General features: G+C 35.4%; 1 protein-coding gene across 1 annotated transcript; it reads left to right on the top strand.

Moving 5' to 3' along the window:
• Window positions 1–2,384: 2,384 nt before the first annotated feature.
• On the top strand, window positions 2,385–15,388 carry LOC131947174 (6-phosphogluconate dehydrogenase, decarboxylating). The gene is made up of 12 exons (XM_059308313.1): window positions 2,385–2,557; window positions 6,756–6,831; window positions 7,276–7,455; window positions 8,789–8,854; window positions 8,972–9,157; window positions 12,649–12,783; window positions 12,887–13,076; window positions 13,266–13,396; window positions 13,502–13,635; window positions 13,819–13,918; window positions 14,062–14,184; window positions 14,739–15,388. Exons 1-12 carry the CDS (start codon window positions 2,544–2,546, stop codon window positions 14,856–14,858), a joined length of 1,455 nt encoding a protein of 484 aa, XP_059164296.1. The 5' UTR covers window positions 2,385–2,543; the 3' UTR covers window positions 14,859–15,388.
• The last annotated feature ends 301 nt before the right edge of the window (window positions 15,389–15,689 follow it).

Genomic DNA, 15,689 nt, shown 5'->3' on the forward strand with positions numbered 1-15,689 from the left:
TCTATTGTAAATAAAACATGTAAAGTACTGAAAAAAAAATTCATAAAAAACGTTTTAATAACAAGCTTTTATGTAATGATGCACTAAAAAGTAGAAAATAAATTATAGACTACTATTTAAATAACTATAAAGAAAAGCGTGGGTGTCTTCCTTAACATTAGTAAAGGTATCCAATAGATACTAAAGTGACCCACGCTTTTCTTTATAGTTATTTAAATAGTAGTCTATAATTTATTTTCTACTTTTTAGTGCATCATTACATAAAAGCTTGTTATTAAAACGTTTTTTATGAATTTTTTTAAAAACTTTAAGTATTTAAAATGGATTAAAAATCATGTTTATAGCCCGAGTTCCCATCCCCTGTTATTTTATATAAGAATATTCGAGAAAGTTTAGGGGATATCACTCCCGGTTTATTTTAATTTAATGTGCGTGTGGCATTGTTTCTAGAACTCGCGTTATTTAATGTCGTTGATCACCTTTCGTAAAATACCCATCGACGACTGCCGAGATGTTAGAGGTATCGGTGACCCACCGTATCCCTAGTGTATGGTGCTTTTTAAAACGAATGTAGACGCCAAAGTGCTCAAATGAGAGCATTCCGGGTCACCCAATCGCCGGAGTCGAGGCAGCGCTTGATGCAGCTTGAACGCTGAAAAATAGTAGCCTACCCCCTACCCCTCCTTGTGCAGGTCACCTAGATCTTCGGTCTCATTTGCAGAGGCGTAGCGACCCATTCCGGCGCCCGGGGTGAGCTATCAATTATGCGCCCCCACCGATTTATAAATATAGTCATTCAGGTTGATGAAAAAGCGCCCCCCCCCCGCTCAGCTGGAAAGATTAGTGTCACTTTTTACCAGTCACTATCCTGTAAAATTTTTTCTTGTGAATCATTGAGTAAAGCCATGTAGCTGTTTACTCTTTTAAATTTGGGTATAATTCAATACCCCAGCTTAAAATGAGCATTTTGATTAATATTTTTACCTCTTTTGGCGCCCTTTAAGGTTCGGCGCCCGGGGCAGCCGCCCCACCCGCCCTCCCCTAGTTACGCCACTGGCGAGGGGAAGGTCAATTGCAAGACACGAAAACACCCCTAGACTTTATTTATGAGGGGGGACTTTTTTAACGTGAATCATCGTCTTTTCCTTTTTGTGCCCTAGACATATGGGGCCGCCACAGAAAGCTTCCTCTACTTGTGCCTGTCTCCGGCAATTTACCTGGCAACCCCCATGACAGTACATCGACTGCCTGTGCCAGCTGCTTCCCCGCCGTGCGCCTTCACGTCTCTCTTGGCCTTCCTTGCTTTCTTTTTTTTCCTTGATGTGTTCATTTTAGAGCCATTCCCGCGATATCATCTGCGATTCAGCGCCATCTTCTTTTTTCCCCCCGATTTTGTAGGACTGCTTCTATTTCCATCTCTCCTATAATTAGAGATGGTGTTAGGCCAGTGAATGCCTTTTTATCATTCGCAAGCGTTTACTTAGGAAAGAGTCAACTGATTTTCTGGTTTCAACGTGAATAACTAGAAATCTATATCAAAATAGGTGTGTGTGTGTGGGGGGGGGGGGGGGCGCTATATTGATAGTTTGATCCGGAATGGGTCACGTCTCTTCCGATCTGAGTTAAGACATGTTTAATTGCCCCCGGGGATGCCCTGAGGTATATGACGGGGTGTTGTCCTTTTTTACATTTCTTTTGCCCCCCCCCCCCCCTGGTTTAATTTTTTTTTCACATTACCTCCCCACCCCAACCCTAAAGCTATCAGCTTCTAAATCTATAACCTCTACGACCAGGAAGGTTGTCCATAACTGACTTTAAGCTTTTATTTCACGTTTTTGCGTATCGTCACATATCGTCGCCTAAAACAAGAACCCATCCCCACTTCTAAAATGACGTCACACCTTAAAATGTGATTTCATTGGGGTATGTCCTGCGTGGCGCCTGCGACCATAGGTTTCTACATTTCTTTTACCACCTTCTATTTTAAAAATAATATTGTATTCCGGTAGCTCCTCTCCGTGAAGTACTAGCGGGCTACTTAATTCATTAAAAGGCCTAAAATAAGTTAAAGGTTAAAATGACAAAGACAAAAAATACAAAGAACAATGTGTCCAACCAAACGTAACGTAGCCGTAGGCTTTGCCCAGTAGGCCTAAAAAAATTCCAGTGCATATTGTAATAGAATCTATGAAACAGTGATAGATTAACATAATTGAGATACTTGTCACAAACTTAACACTCAACATTTTAAAAAGATGAATAAAGTACAAATAAATAATACTAAAGAGAACATAACATATAAATAGACTACAATATCATGGTACACATTGTTTTGGCCTTGAACTTTTGACCTTTGCTATATATGCCGATGTCTAGTGGCTACAGCCGGTTATAAAGCTTAGGCCAAGTATAGATTTACGCTGCTGAAAAATAGCTTAATCACTATTACACAGCCGGATCTTTGTTTACACAGCAAATCAAGGGAAGAGTAGGAGCTATCCGGTTGAATTAGAAATAGATCTAGCTAGACCTATACTACAGCTATGTCGGAAATAAAGTGAGTTTTATTTTACTAGATTCTAGTCTAAAATTCTCTGAAAGTGAAAGCTAGCAGCAGTCACTAGAAATTTGAAATCTAGAATCTAGACTTCTAGATCTAGATTTAGTTTAGAATCTAGATCTAGATCTAGAATCTAGATCTAGCTAGATTCTAGATCTAGAAAGTAGATCTAGATTGTAAAGTTGACACCATAGCCATATGTCAAGCAAGTAGATATCTAGATCTGAAAGATCTAGATTCTAGATTCTAGACCTAAAATTCTACTAGACTCTAGATCTAGATCTAGATCTAGAATTAATACTAAATACTAATTCAGTAATTCTAAATGTAAATGTAGTAATGTAGTCTTCTTAAGATAAGATTCGATTGAAATTATTCTAGATCTAGATTAGATCTAGAATATTCTAGATCAGTAGATCTAAAAATCTATATTATTCTAGGGATTTAGGTAAAAAAACACTAATCATCATATAAAAATAAAAATTACTTATTCTTGTAGAGCTCAACTATATGAAAACAAAACAAAATAGATTTTCTGTCTAGCTCAAATAGTTTTTTTTTGGCGAATTTTTTTGTGAGGGGTGGAATCCCCTTGCTTTTGCATTGGCCAATTGTGACAAGTCATGGTATACCTGAATAAATTGAGCATAGTTATTTTACTTGCAGTTGTATTTTGTTCATATTTGCAGTTTAACTAGAATGATATATAGAACTTGTAAATGCTGTTGAAATTAATAAAAATAATACAGAACTTATATTTTTGTGTTGGCTTCCTCCCATAACCCCAAAAAACGGTGTGCTGCGCAAATATGAAAATGTTTCTAAAGCCATATTTTATATAAATACAGCAAATGAAAGAACTACAAAGTTAGAAATCTAAAGTAAATGACTTGAACACTGTTATGTGCATATAATTGCCTCATTATTTTGGGCAGGTGAAGTAGAGTCCATCTTTAAGCCATTTTGTTATAAAACTGCTGCGCAAATATGAAAATGTTTCTAAAGCAATATTTTATATAAATACAGTGAATGAAAGAACTCCATAGTCAGAAATCTAAAGTAAATGACATGAACACTGTAATGTGTCTATAACTGCCTTGTTATTTTGGGCAGGTGAAGTAGAGTCCATATAAAAGCCATTTTGTAATAAGTGAAATGAAGTTATCAGATCAATGTTTTTATGTGTGAATTGTGTATGGATTCTGATTTTCAGCATATAACTATATCTAAGGGTAAGTAGAACTTGAATACTTAAAATTACAGTTAGCACAATGTTAGTGTATAGCAACAGACAGGTAACCTAGATCTAGGTCTGACTCTTGTCAGTCTAGAGTCTAGTCTGACAAAATTGGATTTTTAGGAAAAACATATTCTAGAAAACTAGAACTAGAGCTGAAAAAATTAAAGATGGGTATGTAAATATATTTTGAAATAAAAAATTAGATTTGTTTGCACATGCCATAAGATTGCTGTTATTAGTTGATCAAACTTAAAGGCAGGAAGATCGGGATGAAAAAATATAACAATGGTGGCAGCGTGACCTACATACAGTGACTACGTTCGGAGGGGTATAACTAATGTCGGAGTCAAAATATCCAAAAACAAATTTCATTTCCAATTACTTAAGATATGTCTGATCAGTAATCTACTCTCATCTAGAGGAATCTTTTAAAAAATCGAGATTCCAACGTATTTGAAACTAACCTTGATACAGGGGGAAGACCAAAGCAGAGACAGCATGCAATCAGGTCGCAAAGCCATTAAAACTAAGGGACAACCACTCTACTTTTTAATTAACCTTAGGAAATGACCTTTTAAACTTAATTAATTACCATAAATTAAAAACTTATTAGTATGCAAAACCAAATCTCGTGGGTCCGGTATCAGAAAGTAATGGGCGATTTCGGGTCATGTTTTTACCGCGAACTCGGCGGATGCCGACAACCCTAATTATTCTATAGGCCTATAGATAGTATAGCCCTGAAATGGTGTGTATGCTGTCATAGCCATGGAAATTGCGAGACGCAAAAAGGGAAATGGCGAGGCGGTAAACTGCGAGAAGAGAATGCAAGACTGTCCAACTTTTACTCATTAAATCTACATCGTGACTTAATAAGTGCGACCTTAATATCATAATCATGGGACGGAGTGGTCTAGCGGTAGAGAGCTGGACTGCTAACCCGTAAGTCTCGAGTTCGAATCAGGGTTCAAGTCAGTAGACCGTCCCTGAGTCCACCCAACTCAGATGGGTACCTAACTCACGTTAGGGAAAGTAAAGGTGGCTGGGCATAGTGCTGACCACACTATCTCTTCATATGCCGAGGTCACAGAAACAAGTGAACTCTACTTCACTTGCCCCATAGACCGTCAGGTTTGAAAGGGAAACTTTAATATCATAATCATACTGCCTTATTTTTTCGAGGAGAAAAAGTATACCCACATGCCACATCATTCAAGGTCAATACCTCAGTGAATTAGTTTTCGCTCGGTTTCAATGAGTATATAGCCCTTCCCCCTCTTCTTCTCTACCTCATTAAAAAAAAATTTACAAACATGGTCGGTGTTAAAAGTGTAACGACGTTTGATTAAAAAAAAGGGAGCGGGTGGTGTTGAAACAACGCGGCTGTTTCTGTAATAGTAAAATAAATTATACAGGAAATATGTAATTTTATTACTTAATTAATTTGTTAATTTAATTATCGCTAAAGAACATAAAGGGTCTGACCATAAAGTATATATAATTATTGTTTTGGACACTTGCCCGATTGCGACAAATGCCAGAATAGGACAAATTCCTGAATGGACACTTCTGGCATTTGTCGCATTCGGGCATCTGTCACATTCGGGCAAGTGTGCATTTGTCGCATTTGGGCAAGTGTCCATTCGGGAAATCGGCCTTCGGGCAAATGGCATTTGGGCAAGTGTCTTTCGAGAAAATGTCCAGCTCCCGTCTAGTGTAGGCTACTCGATCTAGGTCCTATTACTAGAATTTTAGGGAATCTGCTCAATTAAAATAATATAAGCATCTGAGCTCACATTTTACATGTTTTTTGCTGTTATTTACAAAAGAGTGACTTCACTTTCAACCCCAGAAGAAACCAATTGTATTTTATTTCCTCTTGTCTGTGACATGATTGAGAGCATATTTTTTTTTTGCCATTTGCATATCACAGTTTACCCCCCCCCCCCCCCCCCCCCCCCCCCACACACACACACAACTGTCATTGTTGTTGCAATATTGTTTCAACAATATGGCTATTTAGTCAAAGCTCCCCTTCCCTCATCTTTTTTCACCAATGGGAAACCTAAAATTGTGTTAGTGTTAGTAAGCAAAAAAAATCATGGATCTCTCCTATCAAAAAGATAAAATAATAAATCTCTCCACAAAATAAGCATAGTTATAAGCCATTTTGTTTTTGAATCAAAGACATTTGTTTATGGGCCCTACATGTCTGTATCCACACACTTGACTCAAGTGACCAGTTAGAGAGATAAGTGTTTCTTACACACAAACTTCTTATCTCCAATACAAAGCCTACTGGTTAACAGGATATATCTTGATATCCTGGTTTCATTTAAGGTTACTAATATTGTTTTACTGTCACCTCACAAATTACATGGGTCTATATTTAGACTCTATGGGACGGTGTGGGCCTAGCGGTTGAGTGCTAGACTGCTAACCTAAAAATTACGAGTTTGAATCCAGGTTCAAGTCAGTGTAATGTCCCTGATTCCACCCAACTCTGATATGTACCTAACTCATGTTAGGGAAATTAATGGTGGCTGGGCATAGTGCTGAACACATTATCCCTTTATTTGCAGAGGTCAAGAAAGATATGAACTCTATTTTTTCTGCCTAATGGATCGCCCGGGTCTAAAGAGGAATCTTTACTTAAAATTTAGACTCTGAATTTCTGTGTCAGCTTTATTTTTTATTAACTGCTACTACCTTCTGTATTAATACAGAATTATAACATTTTTAAATTAACATAAAAAATGAAAAGTATGGTGTAGGCTTAAAATATATAAATTTTTTTTTCAGCTCATAAGTTAAAAAAAAAAAGAAAATGGTTGATACTGAAAGACATTAACTAATACATTAAAAAATACATAAAAATATGAATGGTATGGCAATCAAAATATGGCTAACAATATCTACCATGAGATTTCTCATAGATACAATTTTCTTTTTCAGAGGTGATATTGCCCTTATTGGGTTGGCAGTGATGGGACAGAATTTGATCCTCAATATGAATGACCATGGTTTTACTGTAAGTTTTACAAGTTAACATTGATTGCTTTGTTGTTTTGTTAAAGGACAACCATAAATTATGTTGCACTCCTTAAATTGGAAAGGAGGCAAGTGGTTGGTTTTATTGTCAGCGTGTAATATGGGACAGTTTAGAAAGTGTAACATCACACTTTAAAAAAAAAAATTAATTGAATATTTAAAATTATTTCACATTCTTTAAAAACTTTTGAAAAATGTAATAAAAATTGATCAAAGTACCAAATTTTTCCCAGATGTTGTAGTACTATTGAATAGTCTTAGTGATGTTTTGAATAAAGAAAAATTAGTATTTAGTGTTGGAGAAGGTTTGGGGGGGTGGTCGGCTATACAGAAGTCAATGGCTGACTCATTTGCATTTTGCTCACTACATTCCAGAATATACTTGTGTTGCTGTGTACAATATATGTTGACATTTATTTTACAGGTGGTTGCATTTAATAGAACTGTTTCTAAAGTGACAGAGTTTTTGAACAATGAAGCCAAAGGAACAAAAATAATTGGGGCCACCTCACTACAAGATATGGTCAGTAAGTTGAAAACTCCACGAAGGGTCATGTTGCTGGTCAAAGCTGGGTCTGCTGTGGATGATTTTATAAACAGTTTGGTAAGTTTTGGTCAGATGTGGCATTTAGTTGCCCAGTTTTTGGCAGGTGGACATTTAGTTAACTAGTTTTTGGTAGGTGAGGAATTTAATTACCTAGTTTTGGTAGGTGAGGAATTTAATTAACTAGTTTTAGTAGGTGAGGAATTTAATTACCTAGTTTTAGTAGGTGAGGAATTTAATTACCTAGTTTTGGTAGGTGAGGAATTTAATTACCTAGTTTTGGTAGGTGAGGAATTTAATTAACTAGTTTTAGTAGGTGAGGAATTTAATTACCTAGTTTTAGTAGGTGAGGAATTTAATTACCTAGTTTTGGTAGGTGAGGAATTTAATTACCTAGTTTTGGTAGGTGAGGAATTTAATTAACTAGTTTTAGTAGGTGAGGAATTTAATTACCTAGTTTTGGTAGGTGAGGAATTTAATTACCTAGTTTTGGTAGGTGAGGAATTTAATTAACTAGTTTTAGTAGGTGAGGAATTTAATTACCTAGTTTTGGTAGGTGAGGAATTTAATTAACTAGTTTTAGTAGGTGAGGAATTTAATTACCTAGTTTTGGTAGGTGAGGAATTTAATTAACTAGTTTTAGTAGGTGAGGAATTTAATTAACTAGTTTTAGTAGGTAGGAATTTAATTTCCTAGTTTTGGTAGGAGTGGGATTTAATTACCTAATTTTGGTCGATGAGGGATTTAATTACCTAGTTTTAGTCAGATGTGGCATTTAGTTTTCTAGCTTTTAAAAGGTGGGACAATAATTAAAAGAAAATATGTTCATTGATTGCTAAATGAATTTAAATAAAAGTGTGTTATTACATAATATGACCTGATGAGAACCCACGCTTTCCTAAAACACTAGTTGTGTGTGCAGACAGGTTGCAGGGGTCGGCTTGGTCGAGTCGGTAAAGCTCATGGTTGCTAAACCGAAAAGTCTCGAGTTCGAACCCTCGGGCAGATGAGGCTCGTTAGCTGGGGACAGCCACTCTTCTAGGAGAGACAACTCCAAAATCAAACAACTGCTGCCTTGTAGTTTGTTCTTGGTTGGATAAAGGCTATGGAAGCAAATCCAAAAAGAAAAGCAGGCTGAAATCGGAGTCAATGGCCTCAATGGCGCATAACCAGTTGACACGTAACGCTTAATTGTGTTGGAGGCGTGGTGGAGTCGGCAAAAAGCTCATGGTTGATACATTCGAACAGTCTCGAGTTCAAACCCCACTGGCAGATAAATCTCGATCCCCTTCAACACTAATAATTAAGAACGAAGAAGAAGACATAATATGTTTTGGTGTGCATAACATAAAATGACATGTGATTGTAGCTATGTTTTTTTTTTATTGAATAGGTGCCTTTGCTTGAAAAAGGGGACATCATCATTGATGGAGGAAACTCAGAATATACAGATTCTATTGTAAGCTGGATGTTTTTTAAAAAAAGTACACCTTTAAGATATAAAGCTATTGTGAATAAAATATAAAAATGCTTTTTTTGTTTGTATTTAATTTTGTTTGGTTTTTTTTTTACACAGCGTCGATGTAAATCCTTGAAAGAGAAAGGTATTCATTTTATTGGTAGTGGGGTGAGTGGTGGTGAGGAGGGTGCAAGGTATGGGCCATCTCTAATGCCTGGAGGAGCTGAAGACGCTTGGCCAGCTGTCAAAGACATTTTCCAGTCCATCTCTGCTAAGGCTGATAATGAGCCTTGTTGTGATTGGGTAAGTAGTCTATCATCACTCTGTTGTATAGATTGAATAATTTAACTTTTTTTTTGGAAAATAGTATATAATGGCAAATCTAAACTGAGTCATCTCAGCATATCTAATTAATCTATTCTCATTCTATTCTATTATGTATTACAGCTATTTAATATTACTTCTTTATTCCACATTTTAAAATGCAGCTTTACTACTTTGTCTTTAATATTTAATTGCTATTTGATTTAAATGTTATTATTTTTTTATAATGGCCAATGTGAAAAAAGACCACCTTACCTACTGTTGTTACTGTTTTAAAATAAAATCAAAGTTTATTATTACCCAATGAGCCAAAGTGTAAAAGGGTTTATTGATGATTTTTTTTAACTTTCCTGATTTATGTTGAATAATGAAGTTTTTTAACATATTGTAATCAGTTGGTTGCAAATATTTTTTTGGTAAACTGTTAGCACTAGTAGTTACATGCAGTGTTCCCTCTAAGCTGCGCGGCTGCGCGGCCGCGCAGCACTTACAAATATGCCGCGCAGACATTTTCTGATGCCGCGCACAGATTATCAGAACGTCGGGCAAGTCTGATTCACTAAAAAAAATTGTGGTCAGTGGCTTGAATGAAGCGACATTTTTAGTGCCTGTTTTGTTAAACGAACAGTCTTTGTGTTTTGGGGCATAAACAGAAATCACAGGTATCTTTGACTGGGGGGAGGGGGTGACCTCGGTTGTCATACCACAGATCTAGTTAATGGCAACTCTAAATTGAGCGGGGCGGGTTTCGATGTGATGCCTGGGTGACCCTCCCTCTTCTTGATTTAATGGTTTACCTGACACCTAATACCTGAAAAGGATTGTGGCTACTAGCTGACCATGCAAGGTTTTATTTTCTATAGCCACTGCCCCTACCCATCTCCCAACCCCCACCCATCACCTTGATACTATGACGGTTTACCCAAGTCAGATGCAAAATCTACTTTACTGAAGGTGGATGTGTTTTTCGCTCTGTTTTGTTTAAGGATTTATATACTATATACCCAATTCTTGAGATTATTACGTGCACCTGGATCGAACTGTTTCAGTATTCACAGACTGGTTAGGTAAATAAGGAATAAAAGTTTACTACTCTGTGCTATTTGAACATGTTGAAAAGAAATGCTGCAAAAAAAAAAGCGAGAGATTCGTTTAAACTGGAATGGCTCAAAGTTAAAGTGACAACCGATACGTCAGATTCTAAGAATGTTTCAGTTGAATTAGGAAGCATCTGAAGTGTAAGCTCTGTGCTGCTAGTACTTGAAACTAACACTGAGCGAGAAGAACGAATTAAACAAAATGAGCGCCAGCGTTCAAACGAGGATCAAGTTCGAATCCTAATGGATAATGTTCTTCTCGCCATTAGGATGAACGCCTCGATGCTGTCGGTACAACTGATTCATAACCACATGGGGAAGTATGTTTCTATATCAGACAGTTGGCGAAGTAAGAATTACGCCTTTGAGTTTGTTGAAGCAATCAACGAGGCGGTTGTGAAGAACACACTGACAGAACTTCTAGTAGCATCGTTCCACGCGCTTATAGTTGATGAAAGTACTGACATAATTGTATATAAAATGCTAATCCTTTATTTTAAATTTCGTTCAGTAAATTCTTTATCCTACAAAACCGTTTTTGGTGGAATAATTCAGCTTACTGCATGTGATGCCTCAGCTCTGGAGGCAGCCATAACACAGTACTACACTGAACATCAACTTGAAATGAAACCGCATGGTAATGATAACATCAGACGGGGCATCGGTTATGTTAGGCCGTAGGAAGGGATTAGCTGCTTTATTGAAGGCTAAGGTACCCCATCTTGTTGAACAGCACTAAGTTCGATCTTCAGTTTAAAAGGGCGCACTTGAAGAATTGGCCAAGGTGCATGATATGGATGTAATTTTTTTTCGACCAATTTATGAAGTTCGTTGGTTGTCACGTCACTATCAATGTTGTTGCAGCGAAATAATTTATCATCTATCGAAGCACATCAATTTTGCATTTCTAAAATACGCAAATTAGAAGCACAATACCTGAGTGAAGATGTTTATTGGAACGATAAAGCCAAGAAAATTTTGATTGAAAACGTAGGAATCGACACAAGACAAATCACACAGTTTATACGATCGGTCTGCGATCATTTAAATGTAAGGTTTCCAGGAGATGAACTGCAGTTTTCGTCAGCTTTTGATCATACTGGTTTAAAAAATTGTGCATTTGAGTTTGGCGTCAAAGATATCAAAGAACTGTGCGTAAAGTACAAATACGTGTTACAAACAACAAATAAAGAGTCAATTATCACGTAATAAAGGACTTCAAATTTCAGATCAGTGAAAAACTCAAATCAGGTTCAGTAAATTCATTAACTGAAATCGCAGATTTGATGAACAATTTAGCTCATTGGCAAAGTTAATTGACATATGCTGTACTTTTCAAGTATCCAGCGCTGATTGCGAGCGAGGTTTTAGTCTTATGATCAGAATTAAAGTGCAAGCACGAAATAGACTTGAAGAAACACATTTGGAAAATCTAATGCGAATTAAATTATATCTAAATGCTGGAGAGGATGTGGATTTAAACAAAGCATATAAGGTGTGGAAGCAAGGCAAGGTTAGACGCGAGAAATTGCAATAAATGTCACTGAAAGGTTAGCTAATTTTCTTTTCAAGTCAGCTCTTTAAAATGGTTTACATGTTAAACTTTTGTATTTGTATTACCGTTATGGTATTAACATTATTAACATATGATTGCATTACACTTACATAGTACGTAGACCATATAACCTGTTGTCTAAGTATAACTCTAAAAGTTTCTGTTGTGTATTTTATTTTATTTAAATGGGATTCGTATCTTCTTTTAATTGCATACGTTTCATTAGTCCTGCACATTATACTATTAATTTATCAAAATGCATGCCTTCATTACTCTGCTTAATTGCAAGCCTAAACATTAACTTGCCCAAGTCATTTTTAGCACCGCGCACACAACATATTTTTTGCACACACACTCTTGGTCCTTAGAGGGAACATTGGTTACATGTAGACATAGGGAGTCATTGTAGGTCACCATATGGTCAGATATATGAGACTAATCCTTCTGTTTTTTTAGGGAATAACTTGTCTTGTTAGGTGTTAGATTTATCATTTGTATCCAGAGGCTTCACTTGGTCAGGTGTCACCCTGTATTTCATCTCATGTCACACCCCCACACCCCCCCTCCCCTTTGTCATAATATATCAATGTGTACTTAAAAGACTGTTTACTTTATCATTAATTGAACTGGAAAAATAATTAAAATAATTCTTTTTCTACAATATTTTGATTTTGGAATTTTTTGCATTGGTGTCACCTGGTACAACCCCTGTAGCCCTCTTGTGATGCCTCTGTATAGAAAGTTGAATTGTCAGAATATTTGGTTGTTAATAAGATACAAAATGGAAAATCAAAGTTCTTTGTTTTCTTAAATAACAGGTGGGGCCAGAAGGTGCTGGTCACTTTGTTAAAATGGTCCACAATGGAATTGAGTATGGAGACATGCAGCTTATTTGTGAGGCTTATCATGTGATGAAAGCCGCACTAGGGCTAACTCATGCTGAGATGGCTGATGTAAGTAGACTTTTGTGTATAGTGTAAATAGTGTTTGTGTTCTGGTTTTTATAAATCAGATGGTGTTAAATTTGGTGAGAAAAAATATTTTTCCATCTTACAGGTTTTTGAAGACTGGAATAAAGGAGAATTAGAGTCTTTCCTGATTGAAATAACACGTGATATAATGAGATACAATGACACTGATGGGAAACCACTTGTAGAGAAAATTAGGGATTCTGCTGGGCAAAAAGGAACTGGGAAATGGACAGCTATTTCTTCACTAGAGTATGGTGTACCTGTCACGCTAATAGGTAAAGATTTCTATTCAATTTTAATTACAAGTGCAGTTAACATGTGATGATGGTACATGTGTTTGTCTTTTAAATTAGTTTTTCTTTTGTTTAAGAAAGCTCTGGTCTGTTAATTGCTGCCTTCAGCTGAAACTAAGATTTGTAGCTTGTAAACATTTGTTTTACTCTTTTTTTTTTGTTTTTTACCAGGTGAAGCAGTTTTTGCCCGCTGTTTGTCATCATTGAAAGATGAAAGAGTTTTAGCCAGTAAAGAAATCACAGGTCCAAGTGTTACCAAATATAGTGGGGACAAAAAAGCTTTTATTGAAGATATCAGAAAAGTAAGTCCTTGTTTCTAAAGGTTTACTGTAATAATAATTAACACTTTAAAATGTTTTCACTGTATTTTTAAATAGATGATAATAAAAGAATATTATTTTGCTTAGGCCTTGTATGCATCAAAAATTGTGTCGTATGCTCAAGGATTTATGCTAATGAGAGAAACAGCAAAAGAACTGGGGTGGAAGTTAAATTTTGGTTCCATAGCTTTAATGTGGAGAGGAGGATGCATTATAAGAAGGTAAACCTTTCGCTTTAGTGTCTGCATTAGAAAAACATCTTTGTGGGCAGCTATACATTTTATGAAAGAAATAGAAGAAATTAAATATTTCGAATCGTCATTGACTTTGCTTCAAGTAACACTAATTAAATAGTGGATAACATTCTTACCTCTTAGTTTTCAAAACATAATTTTTTTTTTCAGTGTCTTTCTTGGCAATATAAAACAAGCCTATGACAAGAACCCAAACCTTAGTAATCTCTTATTAGATGAGTTCTTCAAGAAAGAGATCCAGAAATGTCAGGTAATGGCATGATCTATATTAAAATATGTGTGTTTCATTTTAAATGATAAACAGTTATCAGAAATTCTTTTAGTTTGCAGTGATGAAATTATGTAAATACTAGTGTATAATTTATTGTTAATATTATTTAAAAAAACAATTAGGATTCGTGGAGAAGAGTTGTATCCAATGCTGTTCTTCTTGGTATTCCCACGCCTGCATTCAGTACAGCCTTAGCTTTCTTTGATGGTTACAGAAGTGAAACTTTACCTGCCAACCTTATTCAGGTAAAAATTGTAATGTTTACCTAAGCAGTACTTCCTTGTTTAGCCCAGACTGACATGATGAATTCTTTTCATCATCTAACTCTGCAAGAAGGAATATATGACTTGAGAGAGAAGCAGTCTGTTTATGGTGGAGAAAATACTTATAACCAAACCAGAGTTTTATTTCAACCCTTAATTACACAGTCGACCTTTAAAAAATTGTAATAGGCTGTTAGTATTGGGTAAACAAATATTTTGTAATTAGATGAAAACCCAGTAACAATTTAAATTTAAATTAAAAAATAAGTCCTTAAAAGCTGTTGTGCTCAAAGTCTGTTTGTGCTTTAGAGATTTAGTGGTCGACTGATATAGCATGTTTTCAATCTAAAAAAAGAAGAGTGCACACCCATGGCCATAACCTGAAGTATATGTAGCTCACCTGGTAAGATCTGGCAATGTGTTGCTATACTCATGCAGTTTGGCCTCAAACCTTAACTAGAAAAGTGTTTCCAAGAAAAAAGTAAAATTAAAATAAAATTGCAGTGAGAAATTCTATAAGTAATACTTTCTTTCAGGCTCAGAGAGACTACTTTGGTGCCCACACATATGAGCTCAATGATGCTCCAGGAAAATACATTCACACCAACTGGACAGGCAGGGGAGGCAATGTTTCTTCATCAACCTATCAAGCATAAGATGTATCAGTGTTCTGTGACTGAGCTCTTGTATCAAAATGAAATTTATAAAATAAAAAAAAAAAGAATACAATTAGCCCTGGCAAATTTAAAGAAAAATTGTCATTGAAGAATGCTACTGAAGAAATTGTTTCAAAAAGTTGTTGATTTAGAAAAATCATATTTGACTTTATTTAGGAAAAAAATGTTTTGTAGTTTAATCACCTGTAAAGATATTTAGAACTCTATTTTATATTATGATTGATTTTATAGAAATTTTATTGTATTCTATATTCTTCTGTTTATTCTTTCAACCCTTTTTTAAAAAAAGTTTTTAAGATTAATGGTTATTCAGGTATTTTACTCATTTTTTAAAATGCCTTTAAACATTTTTCTCAGAATTTTTTTACATTAAATTTGTTAAGATATTGTTTATGAAAATAAATATTGATGAATATATCTGACATGGTGTAAAGAAATTTTTATATTATGCTTAATAGAATGCTGTCATTTCTATTAGGGACCAAGATATTAAAAGTTATGTAACTAAATTTTAATGTCATTGACTTCATTTTTTAAAAATAATATTTATATAGGTGACTTGGTTATATTGGTTTTGAAGGCAGGCTATCACTTTTTTAACTGGACTGTGTCTAATGCATTAGGCTACAACAACTTCTTAACATTTTCTCATGCTGTCCAGATGCACCGCTTTCCACTATCTTTTTCATGTCCATTTTATGTTACTAATTTTTTTTAGAAGTCTTGATGAGATAAAACACTGTTCTATCTATGCACAACCTCAGCTGTGTGCTAATACTAAATTTGTTAAAAGTATGGTGTACGCACAAG

Source organism: Physella acuta, unplaced genomic scaffold (genome assembly GCF_028476545.2).
Source record: "Physella acuta isolate Inbredline_101_S28 unplaced genomic scaffold, ASM2847654v3 ptg000055l, whole genome shotgun sequence".
NCBI classification, from domain to species: Eukaryota; Metazoa; Mollusca; class Gastropoda; family Physidae; genus Physella; species Physella acuta.

Excerpts from the sequence above, each read along its gene's own strand:
- LOC131947174 (XM_059308313.1), top strand. Across the intron at positions 13,636-13,818 it reads GGAGGATGCATTATAAGAAG|TGTCTTTCTTGGCAATATAA; the intron begins GTAAACCTTTCG and ends TTTTTTTTTCAG. Across the intron at positions 14,185-14,738 it reads TACCTGCCAACCTTATTCAG|GCTCAGAGAGACTACTTTGG; the intron begins GTAAAAATTGTA and ends ACTTTCTTTCAG.